Below are 24,619 nucleotides of genomic sequence, written 5' to 3'. Positions count from 1 at the left end.
GGCTGGCTGGCTGGATCAGGCAGACGCGCCCTCCAATCAGGCAGTGTAGAGGGCCGCCCGCAGTGGCCTCGGAAGAGCGAGCGGCCGCCCGATGACAGCCAGGTGATCGTGTCAGGGAGAGGGAGCCATGGCTTCGTTTAGCGGGGGTCGTGACGGCGCCCCCCCTCAGTCCTGCGCCCGGGGCAAGTGACCCCCCCGCACCCCCGGTTGTTACGCCACTGGTGGGACTTAATGTAGTCTTGTGGAGCATATGAGTTCTTCTGCAGGGGTTTAGCATCCACAAATAAACGAATGTGGTACCTTCCCCTTGCTGGTAATGTTAGTGTACAATTTGGTGGATATGACCAGTTTCTTTAAATGCTGACACTTAGATTGAGCTTCCCTTTAGATTATGGCTTGTTGACTCGTTTTAATTTTCTGTTTGAAGCAACTTTCATCTCCTAGTTTAAACACAAGTTAAAAGAGAACTATGGGGTAAATGTTTAACTTTTTCCCCCAAAGTTCTCTTAAGGGTCACGGACGGGCATTTACTAGCGTCCTCTCGTGACCTATCTAGCTCAGTATATGACGAGCTACAGCTCGCGGTATGCTGAGACCGCCACAGCCGGGACAGATCCCAACAATGCTGTCGAGATCCACCCAGCTGCATGAATGACAGATGACTCTGCCTATCTATAGGCAGAGTCAGCTGTACCCTCCCCGTCCGTTCCTCCAGTCAGCGCTGGAGGATCGGAATGGGGCGGAATCCCTGCGGGGAGCGGTGCCTGATGATCACCGCTCTCTGCAGGGAGATGATCGGGAAGTGAGCGAGCGACGGTATGCATTCGCTCACTTCCCGATCTATTGATCGACGTGTGACAGTTTAATTGTCACAAGTCGGCTCGAACTATGCAGATGAGTGATTTTCACTCACCTCATAGTTCTCCTCCTTTTTAAGGAAGCGTATTAAATGCATTGTTGAGTGGCAATATCCCTGTTTTTCGTCCAGTAACAACTGTCACAAATAATAACATTTTAATATCCAATAAAACCATCTTCTAAAATCGTCACATCATCCTGTTGCATTTTTTTAAGGGTGCAACCTAGGAGGAAGAAGGGTCTTTTGCAAAGGCTCAGATTGGTGCCATGATTTAGTCACAAATCACAATAGCAATGACACGGAGGTTCTTCTGCCAGTAGACCCTGCGCCTTGTTGTCGTTGGAAGCAAAAGAACCACTGTCATATTATTACAGTGCTTCAAGTACGTCTCATGGGAACTGTTGCCTAGATTTTAGATATTCAGTATATAATATATAAAGGATCCTAGTCGCACAGATGTAAGCGGTAAGGCATTACCTAAAGCCATAGGTCAAACATGTCCTGCTATCTAACAAAGCCTATTTTAAACTGTCACTTGTGAAGTTGGACTTGGGAACAGAAATGGACAGAATTTGTTTGCATGTGCAAGGAATGTAGGTATTTATATATAAGTTTGCGGTGCAAGTGTCAGCACCACATTATAGGCAGCATCTTCTGTGTTAGCTGTAACGTCTCTACTACCTGCTCTAATATCAGCAGGATAGGGGCTTTGTTTAGACTCCACTTTTAGCAAAGCATATCTGAAACTGGAAAGTCTGGTTGCAACGACTGCTCTTTCATCAGGTATAAGTAATCTGCACATTGTAGAGGATGTAACGTAGCAGAATTCCACATCACCTGAACATCCAAATTCCGAACATTAAAAGCTGAGGGCATTTGAAAGTCGCAGGTCTGTAGCTCATTCCATAGCCCAGGTTTTATTATTTATGGTGTTCTGCTGGCGCCAGACGTTGACAAGGGCAGAAAATGTAAAAATAAATAAATAAACAGAACAGAAGCTAGTAACGTCGTTTTTCAATGGATGACTTGCAAGGCTTTGTAATAGTTGTGATCAAAAGGTAAAGGCATAAGTAAGGCTTAGGAGGGAGGTGTGGCATGCTGACTGCTTTTGCTGTACTGCATACTGTATAAAATCATATTGAGCACAGCCATAAGCAACCTATAGCTAAGCGTTCATTTATTATAAAGTGTGTACATAAAGCAGTATTGGCAGTTTTCTGAAGAGCCTTTGCATGTTTATAATGTTTTTCTTATGAATACATTTTACACACATGTTTTTCCCCTTGCAGGTTGTTTTTTTTTTGGAATTGAGTTTCAGGATTCTGTGAACAGGTGTCCTTAAAACTCAGTTTATTGAAACTGTTCATACAAGGAATTATTGGGTACCCAGTACTTTTTAGGGGGTCTATCTATAAGCCCCCTTTCACATATCTGTGATACATTGCAGACGTGCTGCAGGGCGCATTGTAGTGTGCTGCGGAAGGACAGCCCATTAATTTGAATGGGCTGCCTACTGCAGCTAAATCTCACTAGGTACATTTAAAAAAATAAAAATAAAAAAATCACATGGTAGTAGGTAACCATGTGATGGCTGGGTGTGTTGGGATGCCATTAGGAAATAATGGCACCACAGCGCAACATACAATGCAGGAGTGCGTGCAATGTAAAGATGTGAACAGTACATAGATATTTTCACCCGTGTCATACAGCTTTTATCCAGGATTCGCACTGTTTTTTTTCCAATGTAATCCAAATAGGAAACATGAAAACATTGTATAAATAGACCTCTTAGACTCTGTATGTAGGTACGGTTTTTAAGGAATTGGGAAATTAATTTTTTTTATTCTTTTATTTTATAGGTTTGAAACTGATGTGTTGTTGTTGTGTTACTATTAAATATCCTTATTTTTTTATTCTTGTTTTACAAATATACATTTAACACCGGGTGCACCATGATATCCAAGTCATAGTCACATGGCTTCCAATACCATCTCTATGCCGATGACACTCAAATTTATCTTTCCACTACACGACTCTCCCCCTCAGTGTCCTTGCGTGTCACTAATCTACTAAATGACATAGTCTGGATGTCACAACATTTCTTAAAGCTCAATCTTTCAAAAACTGAGCTCATGATATTTCCTCCACCCCGTGCACCTTTTCCCCCAACATTTCAGTTGCGATTGATAACACAACTATCCAAACCTCCCCTCATGCCAAGGTCCTAGGTGTCATCCTTGACTCGGACCTCACCTTTCTTCCCCACATCCAATCGCTATCCAAATCCTGCCGCCTTCACCTTCGTAACATCTCAAAAATACGCCCCTTCCTCACTTAAACAAACCGCAAAATTACTCATACACTCGTTATCTCTCGTCTTGACTATTGTGACTCCCTCCTCATTGGCCTTCCACTACACAGGATATCCCCCCTTCAGTTTATCATGAATGCAGCTGCCAGACTCATTCACCTTACCAACCGCTCAGTGTCTGCATCCCCCCTCTGCCAATCCCTACACTGGCTTCCACTCGCCCAGAGGATAACATTCAAAATATTAACAGTCACCTATAAAGCCATCCACAACTCCGCCCCCGGATATATCTCAGACCTTGTCTCTAAGTATCACCCTAACCGTCCCCTCCGCTCATCCATTGACTTCCTGCTTTCCAGCTCCCTTGTCCACTCCTCCCATACCCGCCTCCAGGACTTCTCTAGAGTCTCTCCCATCCTCTGGAATTCTTTACCCCAACCTGTCCGTCTGTCGCCCACCTTGACTGCCTTTAGGCGTTCCCTAAAGACATCTCGTCAGGGAAGCCTATCCCACCTCGACCTAACCACTGAACCTTCACATTCTGAAATAATTCATCCCCAACACAGCTACCTCCTCATGTATCATTTCCCCCTCCTCTTTCAGATTGTAAGCCCTCAGGGGCAGGGCCCTCCTTACCATCTTGTCTTGAATTGTATTGTAACTGTAATGTCTTCCTTATATTGTAAAGCGCTACGCAAACTGTTGGCGCTATATAAATACTATGTAATAATAGCACACTATATGTAGGTTTAAAAAGGAAAACATACAAAGACCCTGTTTGTTTTTAGACTGCCTCTCTGTAATTGAAACTTCATATGAATGTATGAACGAGCAGGGGGCTTAGTGACTTTCCTCTTCTGTAAGCTCTTCTGATCTTGGTTTTACTTTTATATAGGGTGAGACTTATCTGACTTCCCTAAGCACTTCCATGTAGTTGAGCCCCAAATGCCCTGCCAAACTGCTGTGACAGTAAAGTGAAGGTAATGAGGAAGTTAATACACTGTCTTTTGCTGCAGATCTGGTTTTAAACACTACAAATAGCAGAGATTAGGACACTTTAAAAGGGAGATTGAGTGTAACAACCCATAGCAACAAATCGACATTCATAAGGATGACACTTGACCAGAACATGATGGATTCGGATTGAACGCTTTATTACCTGCTGTTCAGGATAGATGATTGTCCCTGGACGCAGACAGATTGCATCCGGGGTCAATCATCTATCCTGCAGGCACACCTGGGATTGCTGCCGCAAGAATCTGCAGGTTCTTGCTGCAGGAAACCCTAGCGTGTGAATGTAGCCCAAGTGCTGCTTATATCATACAGAAAACGTTGACTATACTGTTCAGCCCTTGAGGTACTACATAGCTGGGAAAGGAGGGAATAGCTGCTGTGGCTGGGCCACTGGACTTTATGAACCTGGGAGCGCTTACCCCCTACACTTAGTGTATTTACATACTAGGTGTAGTCATCTTTTACTATGTAATGTAATTCTTTGTCTCCACACCAGTTCTGTGTTTCCAAAAGTCACAAGGGTTTTAAGTTTTAGTGTTTTAAGTTGTAGTGCTTGGGTTGTTTTCTTCCTTCCCCCCCCCCCCTTTTTTTTTTTTATCCCCACTCAGTTCAGCATGTGGCACACTCGGTTCCCTCTCAAGTTTTTATGCTTTATAAAACAAGTGATTGTTCCAAGACAAAATAATGCAAAAGAAAGAAAAGCCGCATACCAGACCTGTAGTGGAGCCAGTCTGTCCGGTCCAAACATGCAGGTATTTTCACAGCCTCATGTAATTATTGGAGTCTGTCATTTTTTTCCCCTCCCTCATAACCACCTTTTTGTGAAGTATTTTGTAATGCAGCATGGAAAAGCATAAAGCGATTGTGGTGCAAAATGTTTTTAGATTTATTTTTTTTTGTAATCCACCAGAACAGTATCGGTTTTATTGTTCCCATAATACTTTTAGGAAAGAATGCTGGGGAGGATTAATTTGTTGAGTAGGATGCATAAAAATTACAGTCTTCTGTTCTAGGACTGCTGTAGATTCATCGTTGTGCACCATTCAAAAATTAAATGCAAACTTCAGGAAAGGTCTTCTCCCCCCATCAAGGGGTAGAGACTGTCCAAATGTCTTTATCTGATTTTGCTTTTGCGTAGTTGTCAGCCTCTAAAGGCAAGAAGACATGCACAGGAGTTGTTGCAGCAAAGGATATGCTGGCCTTGGGAAGGAAATTTTAAACCCAGCCCGGTATATACTTTGGCTACCAGGTCCTTGATATTAGATAGCAGTCTGAAGGAAAAGTATTCCAATTAAAGTATTTCTGTGACTTGGCTTTTTATATGTTGGACAATAGGGATGCACCGATACTGGTGTTTCTGTTAAGAGTACCAATTTTTGTTTTCTCCAGTACTCGCAGATACCGAATACAGATATGGGAAGTCCTGTTAAGGAAGACTGGCTGCGTGTAATGACTCGCCACCCGATTACCTGGAAAGCCGGCTCAATGCTCTCTCGTCACCAGGTGATGAGGAAGCATGGAGCCGGCATTCTGGCCAATCAGGAAGGCGGGGGGTGGGTAATGACTCGCTGCCCAGCTTCCTGATTGGCCAGCTATCAGACCAATCAGGAAGCCGGGCGACGTGTCATTACATGCCGCCCAACTTCCTGATTGGCCGGGAAGCTGTTCCATGCTCCCTCGTCTCCGGGTGGCGAGGAAGCATGCAGACAGCTTTTTGGCCAATCGGAAAGCCGGGGGGTGGGTAATGACCTTCCGCTTCCTGATTGGCCAGCTTCCCGACCAATCGGGTCGCTGCCCCTGCCGATTCTCCCCCCTTCTCTCGGGTCCCGCATGGAGGTGGTACCACGCTGGGCGCAGGTGTAATGAGCTGTGTACACGGTTGATGTGGAGGCATGCTTCCGAGGGAGCGTGGAGCTGGTTTACCGGTTAATCAGGAAGCCACGCGGTGTGTAATGACTCGCTGTCCGGCTTCCTGATATCGGAAGTTTCCGGTATTGGGATAAGTACTCGGGTAAGCCTGTTTCTCCATCTTAAAATGAACCTGTGCTTTGCCCATGGTGGGGTGCAACAACAGGCCATTTATTACGTTGCGCTTCCTAGTAGCCTGTACATGCCAAACTTTTGCACCCAGGCACAGTAATGTCACATGCTTTTACTGTAACCAAAAGTGCCAGGTATTTCCTTTTGGCTTCCAGCCCTGAACAGCATGAGAGTAAAAGAACTAAGTATTTGCTGGGGAGGTCGAGGGGATTAAGGCAAAGCTCGGATTTACTTTCAAGCATTGGTTGAAACAAAAAACTACATATGCAGTACATCTCTTTAATACATGCACTTCAGGTGTTTTATCTCCGTAAAGACCTTGCAGATATGGAAAAATAGTAGTTGATTTGCCAGAAAAAGTTTGAAATCTGTATCTCTATCTCTAGATGTACCAGTTACTCGGAATGTATTGAATGCATCAACGTAACAGCCAAGCAAAAAGCATTATCAGTAACGGAGACCATTAATGACCGCTTTAATGTTTTGCTCAAGTCATGTTTCCTTTTAAAAGTTGTTGTGACATCAGATATGCCCATGTTTTGTTCTAGGTAGGTATGTCCAGATACCAGTTCAGATACCAGTACCAATACTTGGCATTTTCACGAGAGCTATCAGGGTTACAGCTGGGACCAGGCTCTGGCGCTCCACCACTGTCTTGAAATCATTAGTCTGCATTGTTTTAGAAAAACTGTCACATGGCAATATATAAAAATGTATCGGTACTTGTGTCTGTGAGTACTTGGACAAGTATCAGTACTTGGAAAAATGGTATCGCTATATCCCTAATATATATTTATAAAAAGAAAATAATGCATTCAAATGGGGATGTACAAAGCCCAGGTGCTCTGTATGCTGCTTACAAATGACAGCTGCCTCCTAACATTTGAATTTTTCTCTAGTGTAGTCCTGGAGCTGAAAAGTATCTATACTTGTACTTGTACCGACTACGGTACTTGGTATCTGAACATCCCTAGTTCTAGGTAAGTGATTAACCAAATAGTTGACTCGGGATCAGGATGATAGCATTGTATCTTCAAAAAAAAAGTTTGTGTTGGCAGCTCTCATAATGCTTTCATGACAAATTAAGCAAATTAAATGATCATACAAAATACACATTTACTGCATCTGGAAGCTTGTTTCCAGTTTTATCTGACACCTTTGCCTGTGTATTTCTCAAACAGATGAAGTAGATTGTTAGAGCGCTGTCACAGCAGCAAATTTTTAACATCTACAAATCTTGATTTCTGCGGTCATATGTTCTTTATTCTTGTAGTTGGCCACATTTCACTTTGCTGGTGTGCCATACTGACTAGGAGCTGCTGTCATTTATTATTACAGGTATTTTTATAGCGCCGACTATTTACACAGCACTTTACATAGTGCACATTCACATTAGTCCCTGCCCCCAAGTAGCTTACAATCTAAGGTCCTTATATCACATGCATACATAGTGGGCCAATTTATACAGGAGCTAAATAACCTTTCCAGCATGTCTTTGGAGTGTGGGAGGAAACCAGAGTACCCGGAGGAAACCCACACAAGCACAGAGAGAACATGCAAACTTCTTGCAGATAGTGACCTGGCTGGGATTTGAATTCTGTAGCCAACTTCAAACGTTACAAATAAAGTGAAGCAGAGTAGTTCTTTAGTTGCTATCCGGACCCTAACAGTTTGTTCTAAGACCGAAAAGGCATCCCAATGTGTCGCTATGGTATTTCTGGGCTCTGTTCACACCAGCGCAGTCCATACTGGACCAGACAAAAAAAAGATACTGCTTATCTCATTTTCTCTGGGGTGGAATGCATGAAACACATGCGAATGCACTGGACCGCACCTAAAAGTCGGTAAAAAAAAACCCCACTCCAGTATGCTGCAAAAAAATAGCTATTAAAATGCACTGCGTTTGCAGATCTGGTCCAGACATAGTGTGAACATAGCCTTAGTGTTATGGGAAATTTGTTCGTATACAAGATCTTCAATTTGGTCTCTAGTAGTCCTCTCCTTTTTTTCCCCCCTCATCTATGTAGCTTATTTTTTTCCCTTTGCAAACCAAAATTAGAAAGAACTTAGAATTACAACTTTGGTCTCCTCAAAAAATGTGTGCTGCAGCACTTTATACGTGCATGTGACTGTAATTCGTACCCCTGCAAAGTCCCAAAAATGCCTATCGAACATGCCAGCAAAGTCTACCTAATGCAGCTTCCTGTGATAAGGTGGAAACAATGCTGCACTGCTCCCTAATTCCCACCAGTGTTGCCACATTCATGTAGGCTGTGCATGCTTACACTACAGTGGGATGAGAAAATGTGGCAACACTGCTGCTACTACAGACCAGATTGATGATTGATTTTGTATATGAACAATCTTCCCATAAACACTAAGGCTCTGTTCACACCTTGTCTGGACCAGATCTGCAAATGCAGCGCATTTTTAACCGCAATTTTGTTACTGCTGATTCACAAGCCTGTAGCCTGTCAATCAGCACCTGGCCAACTGTCATACAGGGACCCATAGGTGTATTTTAAGAGCTCTATTTATAAACAATTAAGCGGTAATTCACCCTGCAAATCCGTGTGAAAGTTCATTGGAAGCAGAAACGAACAATATTTTTCTTTTTGGGTCAAATATTCCATTATGGCCACTAGATGGAGCTGAGGAACATAGGAAATATTTTTCACTATTCTCCTCCGCTCCATCTAGTGGCCACAATGCAGTATTTTACAAATATCACATTTGACTTGAAAATATTCTAAGAACAATTGGTTTTACCTTGAACGCCTCATCTACTTTCTCTCCTCAGAAATACCCACTATCATTCTTGGTGACTTTGCTACTAACATTAACACCCCAGCTTCTAGCTTCTGCTCAATTTCTTACCCTAACCTCTTCTTTTGATCTAACCCAATGGTCAGACACTCCTACTCACTCTGATGGTAACATACTAGATCTTGTTTTCTCTCACCTATGCACTCCTTGCAACCTCTCCAACACCCCTTTCTCCCCTCTCAGACCACAACCTTCTCAGTTTCACCCTCACCCTATCCGCAACCCTGAATCTCCCTACACGGCAGACTGTCACCCGGAAAAACCTTCACCACCTCGACCCTTCTCTTCTCTACTCTGCTACTGACTACCTCTATGACAAAATCTCACCCCTATCCTGCCCTGACCTGGCTATTTCTGTCTACAACTGTTCACTTTCATCCTCTCTAGACACCTTGGCTCCCCTCACTACTCGCAGACTTAGACCACGTCCACTACAACCGTGGCAAACAGATGAAACCAAAAATCTCAAGAGGCATAGCCGCACTCTTGAACGTTAACTCAACTATCCAGCACTCCCCTCATGCCAAGGTCCTAGGTGTCATCCTTGACTCGGACCTCACCTTTCTTCCCCACATCCAATCACTATCCAAATCCTGCCGCCTTCACCTTCGTAACATCTCCAAAATACGCCCCTTCCTCACTTAAAGAAACCGCAAAATTACTCATCCACTCCCTTGTTATATCTCGTCTTGACTATCCCACCTCAACCTAACCGCTCGACCAGCACGTTCTCAAACAATTCATCCCTACGCAGCTCCCTCATCATGTATCTCTTCCCCCTCCATTTTAGATTGTAAGCCCTCGGGGGCAGGGCCCTCCTTACCATCTTGTCTTGAATTGTATTGTGATTGAAATGTCTGCCCTATATTGTAAAGCGCTGCGCAAACTGTTGGCGCTATATAAATCCTGTATAATAACAGATTTGCAGGGTGAATAACGCTGCATTTTTGTATAAATGGACCCCTAAGACAATTAAGTTTAAGTATTGTTAAACTTGTTTAAAGGAATATTTCACAAAAGAAAAGATTTGCGTCCATTTTCTGACTCATGCCAGTCTTGGGCAGTGAAATTAAACATATTCATTGGGTCACTGTGCCACAGATACCCAGTATACACAACCAGTCAGCTGTTTTTGGTACTTCAAAAAGAAAAACAATCTAAAGTAGAAAACAATTAGCACACCAGACCAGGGTAAGTGCAAGTCATGAAAACGTCTTCATTGCCAAGTATGTAAAAGGTGTGAATATGGAAATATTTCCTAACAAATTTTGTGTGAAATTTTGAAACTAGTTCCCTGGTTGTAAAGCTTCAGTCATTTCTAAATTGGTATCTTGACACAAGTATGCACATGAAAGTAACTTTGTTGATCTGCATACATGGTTTGGGTCAGTGATTTCGAAAGAACTGGAGGCAGCCAGACAATAAGCATTTTCTTAAGGATATTAACAGTGGAAATCTACATCCCAGACAGGTTTCCCTTTTTAAGCAGTTTGCCACTCCATTCATGTTATAGGGAGAGGTTGTATCCAGTGCTGCTCATTTAAAATTTTTAGGGACCCTAGTAGGAAGGTTCCCTCCTTCCCGTTACAGCCATGGCAGATCGCACTCTTTTGGAGTCACTGTTATGGCATATATTGCTTGCCAAGCAAGTCAGCAGCTGCAGATAGTTATGTTACACAGAGAGATTAAAGGGAGAATTATGAGGGCCTTCATGGTTTACACATGGTTCCTATTTCTATTTTAGCATATGCAAATTAAATTTACTCCAACATAAATATGTTTGGGTTTTAAGCAAATATGTGAATTAACAATAAAATGGCAGAAGGAGGTACATATAGATTTTTATAGTTCTAAACGGAACTGTTATTGACTCAGTAGTTGTGCTGCTTTAAGCTTCCTGTAGAGTATTCTTGGTGGAAAGGTCATAAGAAGTTTACATAAATCTCCCTGAATCGTAGCGAGTAAGCTTAATTGTTAGCGGTACATTGTAACCTGATCCCCGGTTTACATTTATTTAAACACTCTCTCCAGAACCCTGACAATCCTAATTAAGCCAGCTTTAATTATAACCTGTTGTTGCACCATGCAGCGCTTACCTGAATGACACATCTTGACTTGACCTTAGCACAACACTGCTAACTCTTAACCCCTTAATTTTTTAGATCCCGGCACATTTCCCCAGATAGAGAGATACTTTTGTAGATGTTGTTTTTACATTGCTTAGCTTTGGTTTAATCCACAAATGCATGTAGTCTATCTCTGGTATGGATAGGATTCCTATACACAGCTGTTGCCAATCTAATCCAGCTTGGCCCAATTTAAGTATTGACATGTCAGACCTGATTGACCACTGAGGATCCTGTAAAACACTGTAGTAGCCGGAGGTACTACAGTGCTGGCCACCATCTTTCGGGTCCTGCATGTTTCCGTGTTGAGTGGCTTCCCCTCTGTTCAGAAAACACCTAGTATTTTTATCCGATGCATTCTCGAGGGGCAGATTGACCTCGCCGCCCCTAGTCCATTTGGAGAATGCCTTGTATTCATTGGGCTATAGTATCAAATACAGAAAAATAACCATCGATCTGCTAGAAATACACTGTGCTTGTAACCTCTTGTGTGGGTGTTGTCAGCCATGCCTGCTGGACTACAGAACACAGCCTATCCCCTGCCACTTTCTGTCCCCCTTCATACACCTACATCAGTTTCTTTTCCCAAAAAAACAATACTGCTGTCTTGACTCTCCAGAGCCTGCCCACACACTGTGTAGGGAAAGGACTCTTGAGCCATGTAGTTCTGGGGGTGTGCCGACATCAATCAGAACTGAGCTAACGAGAACTTCCCCTGCAAGAGTAAAATTAGATAATGTCTGGACAAACACTTTAATCAAAGAATAAGCTCACCAGTCTTTTATTTGAAATGTTGTTTACGGTTATTTTAAATTCATTTCTTGGCCCATGCTATAGTTCGATCATTGTTTCATATCAATACTGAAAATTCTTTGATGGTATTTTTAAAATTACATGGCAATTCATATTTATGTATTAAGTATTTGTGTGCTTTGTAGTATTTGTTGAGGTGCTTTCGATGCATCTAAAATGATGTTTACATTTAATGATATAAAGTTTCAATGAATAAAGATAAAGTGAATATATGACATGCAATTTGTACAGTAAACTTTTGTATATACCTTGTGATTTTGTGCTGTTAACAGATCAATTCCTTAGTGCTTTGTAAGTCTTTTATACTTGACTAATAAGCGTTTGAAAACAATTAGTGCATCTTTCAAACAAAGTAAACTTGATTAAATAATTACACTAATAATGGGCAGTAATGGAATACGAAGGGTTATCTCAAAGCTAATCCCTGAGTAATGGAATTGGTATATCTCTGATTTTTCTCCTTGCCATTCCCAGTGTACAGAGGAAAAAGACAAGCAGTTATGGGAAATAAGGGGGAGCCACTGGAGGCCAGTGCAGAAAACGAGACCTTATCTGAAGCAATTAATCAAGAAACTCATATTGTGGGACAATTATTCAAAGCTAATTCTAAAATAGCTTTAGAGCCCCAGGTCCTGAGATACTTTTCCAGAATTTTTTCAAGGTCATTGAGAGCAGCGGGGCAAGTCCTGCATAAAAATGAAGGAGTCACTTGAGCTAGTTAATGGTTTTATATTGTATTCCTGTTTACTACAAAACATGTGTGATGTAAAAGAGCTGAACGGTGTGACTGATGGCAGATTGTTTGTCTTCCCAAAAGGTCAGTGCTGGCAGTGATCTAACATATGAATAACTGGTGTATTTTTTTTTTTGTAGCAGCAGAAGATGATTTGAATATCAGTCCCATTCTGAACTGTTATTTCAGTTTTGTGTGGCTGTTATTTCTAGGGATTTCAATGACACAATTTCCCTTTTGAATTTTTAGTTACAGCTATCCATCACTGACATTAAAGGCTAAATAAGAGTGCTTTACTCCCCCGTTGGTTTCTTTATCAGATAGAAAGAAGAAAAAAGGATCCATCTGGAAGAGTGACCCTTTAATATGGTCTTGTGGAAGTGTTAAAGAAGTGGCAACTCAGACTACTGTTTTAAGTGGAGCAGGCCTTTAATTCGTGTCGCTTTAGTGTGCTATTTGTCTCTACAAGTATGTTCCATTAAGTTTATTTTTTTCTTTTATCAGCTACAGTTTTCAGTAGGGATGCACCGATACTGGTATTTCGGTATTGAACACAAGTACCAATATTTGTTTTTCAGTACTCGCCAATACCGATACCGGAAGTCCCATTAAGGAAGCAAGGCTGTGTGTATTGACTCGCCACCTGGCTTCCCAATTAGCAGGGAAGCCGTCCCCATGCTTCTCGTCACTGAGTGACGAGAAAGCATAGAGCCGGCTTTCTGGCCAATCATTAGGTGAGGAGGGAGCATGAAGCCGGATTCCCGGCCAATCGGAAAACCAGGCGCCGCGTCATTACATGCTGCTCGGCTTCCTGTTACTGGAAGTATTGAGCCAGGAATTGGAGCATTTGGGCGAGTACTACTTGGCATCGGCACAGATACCGATACTATTATCGGTATCTGTGCTTCCCTAGTTTTCAGGTTGTTAAACAATTTTGTTGTATAGTATGATTGCCAGATGTATACACTATTTTCTCTTGGGGTTATTTTCATGCTGTAAATACCACATCAAAACAGTTTGAAAGAAAATTATGACATCAAAATTCAAAGGAATTATGCATGCTAGTCCTTTTTCGCACATTTTTAGTGCTCTGCTGCGTTGAAACTGCATTGCATATGCAGTTGTGTCTGTTTACAAACTGCTCTTTTGTGCAAACCACCTGTATTAAAGGTACCCATAGCTGAGTTGACCATTGTCTATTCTGCTGTTTTTTTGCCACCAGGCAACAGTCTATATGGGTGTCCACAGATCTTCTGACCAGCTACCGTTGGGGCAACAATTGATCGGGCAGGTTATTAAATGTATTTTGATCAACATTCACCCCCCATTATAAACAGGTGGCAGCCTCCAGCGCCTCACTCGCAGACAACATAAACTTGAAGACTCTTTAGCATATAAGGGCTGTCGGATTGTATCTGAACACCTGACGGTCTTAAATCTTTGGCCATTCTACATTTTTGCAGTTCTTAGAGCTTGACGCATTGTATTTTAAAAAAAAATGTGCAAGCACCTTTTTTGGTGCATCTGGCAGTCCCTTCAAATGATTGAGCTTCCTTTTACTCTGTGTGTTAACGGACTGCAGTAGTGACAAACCCTCCCTGAATATCTGCATACCTACCAATCAGGTTCAGAGTTTTATTCTCCAGCTGTCATTTCCAGAGCGTTACAAATATTTATTCAAGACGCGCCAGTATGATTTATTTTTATCTATAAGCCAAGAAAGTGTGTGCACTGTGTTGTCCTGAAAGAAATGACTCCTCCTAAACTTGTGCGCAGTATGTTACCATAATCACAAATATGATGATTTACGAGGCCAATTTATTGTATCTGGCAGGCAGTGAAAATGGGTGGATGTATCCTTTATCATAAACTATATCATAAATAACCAGGTGCTTTAAATTCTCATGTGGTGTCAGCAGCCAGTTCCTGTAAACATCCTGGTCTGGTGTGTAGTCATAGAAACCCATTGCTGTTATCTGGGCCTTCTGCCTTTATGTGATATAACGGCATTACCATATATATTAGTCCATTCATAATGTTAGGTGGCATTCTTTGTGTGTGTGTAAGTATATATATGCAGCATTTTTTGGGGGTACATACACACATAACCACAATATAAACCAATATATATTTGCATTTGTTAGAAATGTCAGAAGTCTCTATTTCTACAATTGTTTTTATTGCAGCAAATCTTTGACAGATACAACGTGTCGTGAGCGGTCTGATATACTTTAAGCTCAAATTTTAAGAAAACCACACACAATGGCTGTTTAAAATTTATAGGGGGTTTTTATATTACTCGCCTCTGTCATAAGCAGAGGCTTAAGTGGTTATGATACCATTATTTACTTTCCTTCTACAATATTTTTGTATCTACAATGCAATAAGACGTTTTTTTCCCCACATTATATACTACTGTTGAAGTCATATTGTTTGAGATACTAGTAGACATTGTATGTGCCGTCTGACATGCTATTCGGATAACTGTCAAGTGTGTTTGTGGAGGAACAAAGCCGCAGGCACACTTGACCTTTGGCAACCTGGAATAATCTTTGGCTAGACTGTTTTTGACCAGCAACATTGCAGATACAAGCAGGGCACTGCTAGTCACATTTGCATTTTTATAATGTGATACTGCCTATTGTGGACAGGTCATTTCCTTATAACTTCATTTTTTTTTCTTTGACATTCGTAAAGTCAAATTGCAGATTTTCCTTAAAACCAACATTTTATTTTTAATTCTTTTTAAGCTACATAGGTGAGATCTTTGCACTCTAGTTTCTAGCATTACCCATGTGCTGCATTGATCTCGCTCTTTGTTTGAACTAATCATTGAGTTTGTTGCACAGCAACAGTGAAACTCTGTTTACAAGAGTTCCTCCCTTAAGAGATTATAAAATCCCTTAAGAGATTATAAAATCCGCCCATGGATGATTCCAATCATTAGTATCTCCTAAACACAAAATATGTTTTGGGTGGCCTGGATCTTTATTTTTTCACTGAACCATGCAGTTGTCAAAGTTGGTTTCAGAGTGTTCAAATGTAATGTTTTGATTTAGTTTTTATTCTGATTTTTAGTGTTGGGTTAAAACAAATATATGCGCAATATTAACAAGTTTACACACTTTTTCAGTCCATTTTTCTCAATTTTTATGGTCTGCTTTTTTTTGCACACGTTGTAATGCTTCTTTTTTTTATTATTACAGAGGAAGAGGAGGAGCAGGTGCCTACAGATGGCGGGACATCAGCTGAAGCTATGCAAGTTCCTCTTGAAGAAGCAGAGATGGATGATGATGAAACTATTAATGATGAAAACTTTTTGCATAAAAGACCTTTGGAGAGTCCTGAAAACGAAGAAATGCCTTTTGCAAAACGACAACGATTAATGAACACTAAAGGCGATATTTTAGATGGAACGTTAGAACCACGAGAACCACTTAGTTCAATAAATGCTCAGAAGGTTCCTCCTATTGTTTCACCCAATCACATACAGGACAGTTCAGGATTGTCTCTTCCTGTGTCAGAGGCATTAACAATGTCTCCTATTTTAAAATCCCAAACCCCCTCTTCCAAACATTTAGAATCTAAAACACTGACCTCAAAATCTAAATCAAAAGGTTCACCAGGACAAAAAAATAAGTCGCCCAAATCCACACCACTCACCGTTCTTGGCAGCCCTTTGCGATCACCTAAATCTGGTCCAAAAGAAAAGAAATCTCCTGGACGTGCCAAAAGTCCTAAGAGCCCCAAGAGCCCAAAGGTTACTGGAGCTTCTGGTCAGCTACCTGTAAAGTCAGAAACACCAAACCGTACACCACTAGCTGCATTAAGTGAAAAAATAGGAAAGGATAACATACAGATAAAGCAAAATCAAATGCAAGATTCTGAAAAAGTAACTGCAGAAAACCTTTCTAAGAAGCCATTAGTGGCAGATAACAACACCATTGAGGATTCCATTGATGCTGTGATTGCGCGTGCTTGTGCTGAACAAGAACCTGATCCATTTAAGTTTTCATCGGGTTCAGAGTCTGAGAGTGAAGTATTTACTAGTCCTAAGAGACTTACTATAGCAGAACCTGCTACACCTAAAATGTCAGCTTCTAACAGCAGTCTTGGTAAGACTTGCAGCACGCCACTCCCTGGTTCAGGTGGCACTTCCAGTTCTGATGTTTCGTGGACAATGGATGACTCCATAAATGAAGTCATTCGAAAAGTCAACCAGGAAACGCCATCAAATAACCCCATCAGTCAGCCATGTTTCTCTTCTCCTTCAGCCTCTCCTCCCACTCCTGAGCCACTCGTCAAAGTGTATGAAGACAAAGTTAAACTGGCTTCTCCTCCTCCTGTAGAGCTAAAGAAGAAGGCAAAGAAAGAATTAAAAGCAAAGATGAAGAAGAAAGACAAGGAAAAACAGAAGGATAAAGACAGGAGCAAGGAAAAGAACAAAGACAAAAAAGAAAAGGAAAAAGATAGAGATGGTAGCAAAGATTCAAAACTTCAATGGAAGGACTCAATTAAAGATGAAGATTCAGAAATCCACAAGTTAAAGATAAAGGATATAAATGACCCTGACTTGAAATCAAAGCAAAAGGAAAGCAGTGGGAAGAAAGATAAGGAAAAGCATAAGGATAAAAAGAAAGATAAAGAAAAGGGTAAGAAGGAGAAAGAAAAGAAAGAAAAGGGAAAAGACAAGAACAAAGAAGAAAAGTTAAAAGCTTTACCACAGACTACTGTTTTGCTAACACCAAAAGATCTTTCACTTCCAGTAATAAGTACTCCCAGTGCTGTCAGGCTACCCTCTCTGATGCCTTCTTTGTCACCCTTATTACCTGAAAAGGTAGTTGAGGAAAGAGAGAAAACGAAGGAGAAGGATAAGAAGAAAGATAAGAAAGAAAAGAAGAAAAAGAAAGACAAAGAGAAAGTAAAGGACAAAGAAAAAGAGAAAAAAGAAAAGGAAAAGAAAGACAAAGATAAGGAAAAGCATAAGCATGACAAAGTAAGTTTGTTCATAAATGTGCGGCATGTGTTTATGGGGTATTTGCATAGATTTGGACCTTTAAAACACACACATTCATGATTTAGTCCCCTCCTTGTGATACTGTGAAGAGGCCCTGCCACTTGTAACCTTTGGTTTCCCAAATAAAGAAGTCCTAATTCCAATTATTCCAACATTCTGGAAAATCTGAGATTTCTATCTAGCAAGCAGGTAGGCTGTTATTACTTGATCTCTAAACTCTTTGCTGCTCGGTTAACCCAAAAGCTTCTTTAGTTGGAATCCATAGTTATAACCAAATATCAGTAACCTTCAGAAATAGGTTTAAATTATTGTAAGTGAAATCCAAGTACTAGATTCAAAATCTAGCTTCAGCATGCGCTAAAACCAGAAACTGCAAGGAATCTAGCATTTTCAGCATAGTTTGTCAACAATGACAGCGTTACTATCTCTTAGTACAGGTTTCCTCCAGGAGATGAGGGATGTAGATTCATGAAGACATTGTCTTATCTGGGAGAACAGATGGTGCTAATACAAGGTTTTCCCATCTGTCTGAAGTTTCCCCTAAAAGCAGTTGACCAGTGGATGTCTGTTGCTGCCATGGGGATGAGATGTCATATAATCCATATGAAAACAGCTGGATTAGGTGAAGATTTTGTTTTGCTTTATGGATGAATGTAGATTTATAAGGACTATGGGACAGGTATGACCCAGCCCTGCTTAGGCCCCATTATTGGTTGAAGGGTACACACAAGTAACAAATTGGCATGTTTAAGCCTTCATTTCTGTAGAGCGTTGAGAAGATGATCTGTGCTGGCAGCACTGAAAGTGGCGTTTTATTACGGGGGTGAACCATAGAAATTAGGGATGCACAGATACGGTTTTTTTTTCAGTACTCACCAATACTGATACCAGAAGTTCCATTAAGGAAGCTGGGTGGCATGTAATGACTCGCCATCTGGCTTCCTGATTAGCCAGGGAGCTGTCTCCGTGCTCCCTCGTCACCAGGTGACGAGGAAGAATGGAGCCGGCTTTCTGGCCCATCAGGAAGCCAAGCGGTGAGTAATGACTCGCCGGCCGGCTTCTTGATTGACCAGCTTCCCTACCAATCGGGAAGCTGGATGGTGAGTCATTACACACTCCCTGGCTTCCTGATTTGCTGGGAAGCATGCTCCCTCGTCACCAATCAGGAAGCCGAGGGGGGTTTCATTATCCGTCACCCCGGCTTTCTGATTGGCAAGGAAGCCAGCTTCCTAGTGATGAGGGAGCATGGAGCCGGCTTCCCGGCCGATCAGGAAGCCAAGTGACGTGTAATGACTCGCTGCCCGACTTCTGATACCGGAAGTTCTGGTATCTGGATAGACATCGGGAGCGTTTGGGTGAGTGCGGTACAAATATTTTACCAGTCTCATTATTTTTTCCCCTTGATAGTTAACGTATGGGAACCATAGGCATGGGATTATCACTTAGTTTGATGTTTTAGACAACTCTGGTCTATGGATAGTTTATGGACAGTACAATGCTCGACAGAAAAATTTAACTTGCAAACAACTCCTATTCCCAAGGTGGCTGTCTGAAGTTTCTGTCTGTGTAGAAATAAACCATAGGTGGAGTTTATATTCCTAGAAATTACTTTCAACTGTTTGACTAGATAGTATGCCTGCTTTTAAGACTACTGTGTGTACAATTTATCTCAGATACATAGCAGTGTGAATGTGAAACTCTTGTAGTCCTTTTTTTTTTTAAGCTTTAAAAAGGAATGAGAAAGAAACTGAGAAAAGCAATAACAACAGATTAAATTGACAGGACTGCCCACTAGCCATCAGAAAGCGCAGTAAAGAAGATAAACTGTAAAGCTGCCCTGCTTGAAGAATTCCCATACTGAATTAAATTGTTAAACGAATAGCAGATAAGTGTTTCTTTAAATCCACCTTTCTCCTGCAAGTCAGGATTTTAAACTGGTCCCTCTAGAAACTGCAGGCATATTTTCCTAGCTTTTTGCTGCTCTGCTGGTGTTTTGGGAGCAATAGGGAGTTAAAGCCTTATCAGTTGGTGCCCTGAGGTATGTGGCTAGGCAACTAAATCCATGAAGATTAGCAAAAAATGCAGCACATGGCGGACAAGGGTTTATAAGGCTTCTAGTATTAGTTCAGGTGAAGGGAGGGTTGCTTATTCATATAACTGAACAAATCTACTCTCAATGTATAGTGAGGTAGTTACATAAGTGTGTCGTATTCCAGTGTTATGACTTTATACTGATTTGGACAGCTTTGAAATAACACTCCAAACTTCAGTATTGAAAATTCCCCACAGACCAGTTGTCATCTTAACTCATGATAGGTTCCCATTTTAAAATTGTATACAGTTTAGAAAACATATTTTTGATGTTGGCACTCATTGAACCCCATCATTACTGCACACACTAGCAGTTCTGCACAAAATGACTTTACCGAGCAAATTTTCCACCATTTACGTTTTTAGCAACTAGCAATTTAATCCCCTTTTGCATATACACATGTGTAGTAGTAGTTGTGATGACAAATTGTGGTAATGGAAGAAATTCTGTTTTGATGGCCTTGAATCTAGGTTGGAGTTTTTTCATTTGTCAATTTTTGGATGTGTAAACTATTTGATAATGACGGGGACAAATTTTGTAAACTTCTTCTTCTTCTTCTTCTTCTTCTTTTTTTTTTTTTTTTTTTATAGCCTTTAATGTTTATTTCCACTTCTGCAGCCAAATGGGGATAACACCCATTTTTATGCTTCCCATTCACATAGCATAACACAGCTCAGTTTGACTTTCTAGTTTAACTTTCACACTGCTCAGAATAGCATGTAATCTGCACAAAGGTCTCCACCAATGAATCCACTAAAAGGTAAGAAATATATCTTTAAGGGCCCATTCACACCAAAATCATAAGGAATTTGCAAGTCAATGGAGGGTTAATGCTGCCATTTACCTACGTAAGGCGGTCCTGAAGCTTTTAATTAACATGTCCCGAGTGGACAAACTTCTATATTCTTATTTTTTTCTACTTCCATTGCGTTGCAATTGCATCCATTTTTATTCTGTTACTTTAAGTTGTGCTGAAAAAAGTACAGCATGCTCTACTTTTTTTTTTTTTTTCATCACACTGCAATAGAATGCAACAGAGCACAGCTGCCCCATTCACACCCATACCTATTTTAGTGCCCTTTCGTTAGTAATCGTTGAAAAACTGATTGCAATGCTTCTGGTGTGAATGTGGCCTGTAAGTTGTTTTTAGCTATACTGTGTGGATGGGAACACACAACAAACCTATAGAGGAGTTTTCTCAAATTTGACTGCAGAAGTGGAACTACAATTTATAGCAGACCTGTGTTCAAGTTCACAAGCCAGAAAATATATACATGATATAAACACATAAAGGCTTCCTTAAGCTGGCAATACGCAAGTAGATTTTAAGATTTAACTCCTGAGTTTAGTGTCACTTTAAACTATTTACGTATTCTTAAGCAATATAAGAAATGTACAAGCCACCCCTGACTTCTCCTTCTGCTTTTGAGAAGTTATTTCTTCTCAAAGGTCCCCAAAGTTAGTTTCAGTGACTTTCTAACCGTTTAAGCTGTCCATACACCAATGGAATTTTATTCTCAAAAAATTTAGTTTTCAGAACGTTCTTTAAATTTTCTAATAGTGGTGACTAATGACCTTCGTTTTTGACGAGAATAATCAATCGTATGTAGAAATCAATGGAGAAGGATTTAATCATTTATTTATTTTTTTGTTATCTGAATTAAATTCTGACAATGAATGTGATTTTCATTAATGAAAAATAGTACATATGGTAATGAACATGTGCTAGGCATTAAATAGATCTGTTTAATATGTCTGGGGTTCCATTCCAGTTGCAGGGCTGAATACAGTTTTTTTATAAGGGTTTCAAATTAACTTAGTAATGATGAACTTGGACTCCGTTGAACCTTGAAAACAATTTGTATCTGATCCTTCTAGGTAAGGAGGTAAATTAGGGCTGTTTTTTAAAAGTGCTTTTAGTGGTTGTTCAGAATATGTAAATACTTTAGTATGCTTAGTCTCTGCACAGGTTCACTTAAAAACAAGCCTTCATTCACAGCTGTATCTATAAGCATTGTGAAGAAATTGTCAAAGTTCACAACACAGCCATTGTGCATTTCTATGAGCCTGCCATCTAATGTAAATACACAGCATTTGTTTCTAAACTATTAGAACCTGACTCTACAATGGACATTTTGCTTTTTGAAGAAACAGACAATATTTAATTAATCTGGCCATTGCTTCTTTTTCCTATAGCATGCTAGCAAAGCAAACTGAAATCTAAAATGTTTCTTTTTTTATGTCTTACTGTGATTTTATACCATTAATACATAAATAAATGCTTATTTTATTACTTGGCCTACAACCTAATCAACATGTACTTATTTCAGCAGGCTAAAGTGGAGTTACCTATTCCTGCCCCTTCACCTGTAATTCCCCGGTTGACCCTTAGGGTTGGTGCAGGCCAAGACACAATGTAAGTATTATATTGATATCTAGTTTTGTAATCTATTATTGACAGCAAAGGAGGGAATGTACCATAATGTACCCGTTATGTAAATTTCTGGAGCACATACTATGACAGTATGACCAAGGTGGCTGCATAATCACCCCAGGTAAGAGACTGTGTGACTATATCTGCAGCAACAAACAAATGTTACAAATCTGGTGTAACAAAACAATCGATGGCAACCGGATGCAAAATTCCATACAGCTTCATTACTGTTCCTTGCTTTTCTCTTTCCACAGATTTTGGTATGGTGTTAGAAAATTATCTGAAATGCCAGGAATCGTCTGCTTATTACTCAGTGACTTTTGGGGCCTGTCGACAGGCTTTGGGGTCAATTACCTCAGTTTAAGACTCATTCAGAATTGTTTGAAAGGCACATTAGACCTACTTCAAGTGGATTTTTAATTCCTATAGACTTGTATGGCAATGCAAAACCCATTTAAAGTGAACAAAAACCTGTCCCCGGGCCTTATAGGACATGTTTACTTATCTTAACTTCTAGTGAGGAAGGTCAGTAATTTGAAAATACTTTACCTCATGTGAATTCTCTATTCAACCTTTTTGGGAAGGCATTGAGATAAACTTCCCTAAAACTGCCTTAAAGATACAGTAATTGCGCAGAGAGGAGAGTTTATAGAGGCTATCATTAACCCCTGCTTTTGGTGTGGGATGTTAAAAGGAAACACATAGGCTTTGCTTGCTGCTGATTCTCGATATTACTAGTTGCCTGGCTATCATACTGACCTAGGGGTGGCCTGGAATTCAGACTCCAGTCTGTCCTATCCAGGACCCAGCTCCATTGACTACAACTAGAGAAAATCTCAAAAGTTAGGTGCCAGCTGTAAATTGTAAGAAGCATTGGCTACCTGGCTTGTGGGATTTGTCCAGCCCTGTACTAACCCCTTTCTTCATTAATTTAAGTCACTGTATTAGAAGTATGCAGATAAGGACCTCTGACTTCAACTTGTCTTCCGGAATATGTATACAGATCAGGATCAGTGGCTCAAAGTATTGAAGCTTGAAGGTCAGCCTTACAGATTGGTCACCTAGCTTTTTCAGAGGGTGGTCAGCAATGGCGGCCTCCATATTACTTTAATGACAGGCTTACTCGATAAAACGTCTAGTATGCTCTAAAATTTTAGATTTACCCTTTAAACTGTTGTACTTAGTGTGGGGGAACAAAAACCCCAAGAGTCCAGACATATTTAATGTTTAAGCTCAGGGTATGAGTGTATCCTATGTAGACTTTGTTATGCAGGTATTTCATTTGCTGACTTCTTTTCTGTCATTTTCTGTTGACTGAGATTGTCTAATCTATATTTTGCTTGGGAAAATAGTGCGGTGCTTTTTTTGTAAGCTACAGAGAAAAATTATATTTCAGCAATCAGATTGTACTGTACGCTCTGCCATTTACAATAGCAGCATTTGCCGACATACCAATTCCGGGGCTGCCAAATTAGTATTTCAGGGAAATTTACTGGATTCAATTCTAATGCAATTAGACCTCATTTGGTTCCCTAAATAAATAAAAGGTCAGTCTGCAAATTAAGCTTATCTCTGGCCACAGCTTCCATAAATTGTGTTTTAATGTTTTAAATAGATCTTATCCATAATGGGTTAGGTGGTGTTAGTTCATTTGGACTTAAAATATTTAAGACTGCTTCTTAATGTTGTATTTGAACAGTGCATTACAGCTTTTTCTCTGCACGGTTATCAAGTCACTGATCACTAATTGATTTAATGCCAGTAGGTGCTTAAGATATGGCATCTACTGGGCACTCAGGTACTTTATGTAGGAAATGGGTTTCACACATAATGCAAATTAGCAATCGCAAGGCAAGATTTTTCCTGTATTGGCCATTGCTTCCTACAAGAGGGAGAGAATATAAGTGGTTTAATGCATAGCAAATAATTATTTGTCAAATGTGACAGTTCTTGAAGTTTGCCATTAGTTTGATACCAGTAGATTACCTTTAAGTCTAGCACTAAAATACTGTGAGGCTTTACTGCTGTGTTTTTATTGGCAATCCGGGAGATTTCCCTTCACTTTTTATCCCTCAAACACTGAACGACGTGAGGGGAAATCTTCCTAAAGTAAATGAAAATCTGATCTTTGTTGGCTGTCCACCAGTACACATGGCCCAATTGAAAGATATTTCCTCCAATCCTGGTAAAAACAAACTTTTTGGATTTTCTCACACTTTCTGTTCTGGTTACATTGGCCTCCGGGACATATAGGTAAATAAAAAGTTTTGCTTTAGTGTTTGACAGCTCACACGTGTGTATGTATGTATAGATATGTATGTATAGATATGTATGTATATATATATATGTATATA

General features: G+C 40.5%; 1 protein-coding gene across 2 annotated transcripts in view; it reads left to right on the top strand.

Annotated features, from left to right (window-relative positions):
- Nucleotides 1–24,619, top strand: part of TAF3 (TATA-box binding protein associated factor 3) — a 107,131-nt gene that overhangs the window by 61,994 nt on the left and 20,518 nt on the right. Inside the window, exons 3-4 of one of the 2 annotated variants that reach the window (XM_018566401.1) lie at nucleotides 15,929–17,718; nucleotides 22,165–22,247. In XM_018566401.1, coding sequence (XP_018421903.1) covers nucleotides 15,929–17,718; nucleotides 22,165–22,247 — 1,873 coding nt within the window. Of the gene's footprint in view, nucleotides 1–15,928; nucleotides 17,719–22,161; nucleotides 22,248–24,619 lie in introns of both variants that reach the window. The other variant, XM_018566394.1, reaches the window with a different exon arrangement.

This window comes from Nanorana parkeri, unplaced genomic scaffold (genome assembly GCF_000935625.1).
Source record: "Nanorana parkeri isolate BGI_ZX_2015 unplaced genomic scaffold, ASM93562v1 scaffold27, whole genome shotgun sequence".
In the NCBI taxonomy this organism is placed as follows: domain Eukaryota; kingdom Metazoa; phylum Chordata; class Amphibia; order Anura; family Dicroglossidae; genus Nanorana; species Nanorana parkeri.
The sequence above is the reverse complement of the archived record's forward strand: the minus strand, read 5'-3'. Positions and strand labels throughout refer to the sequence as shown.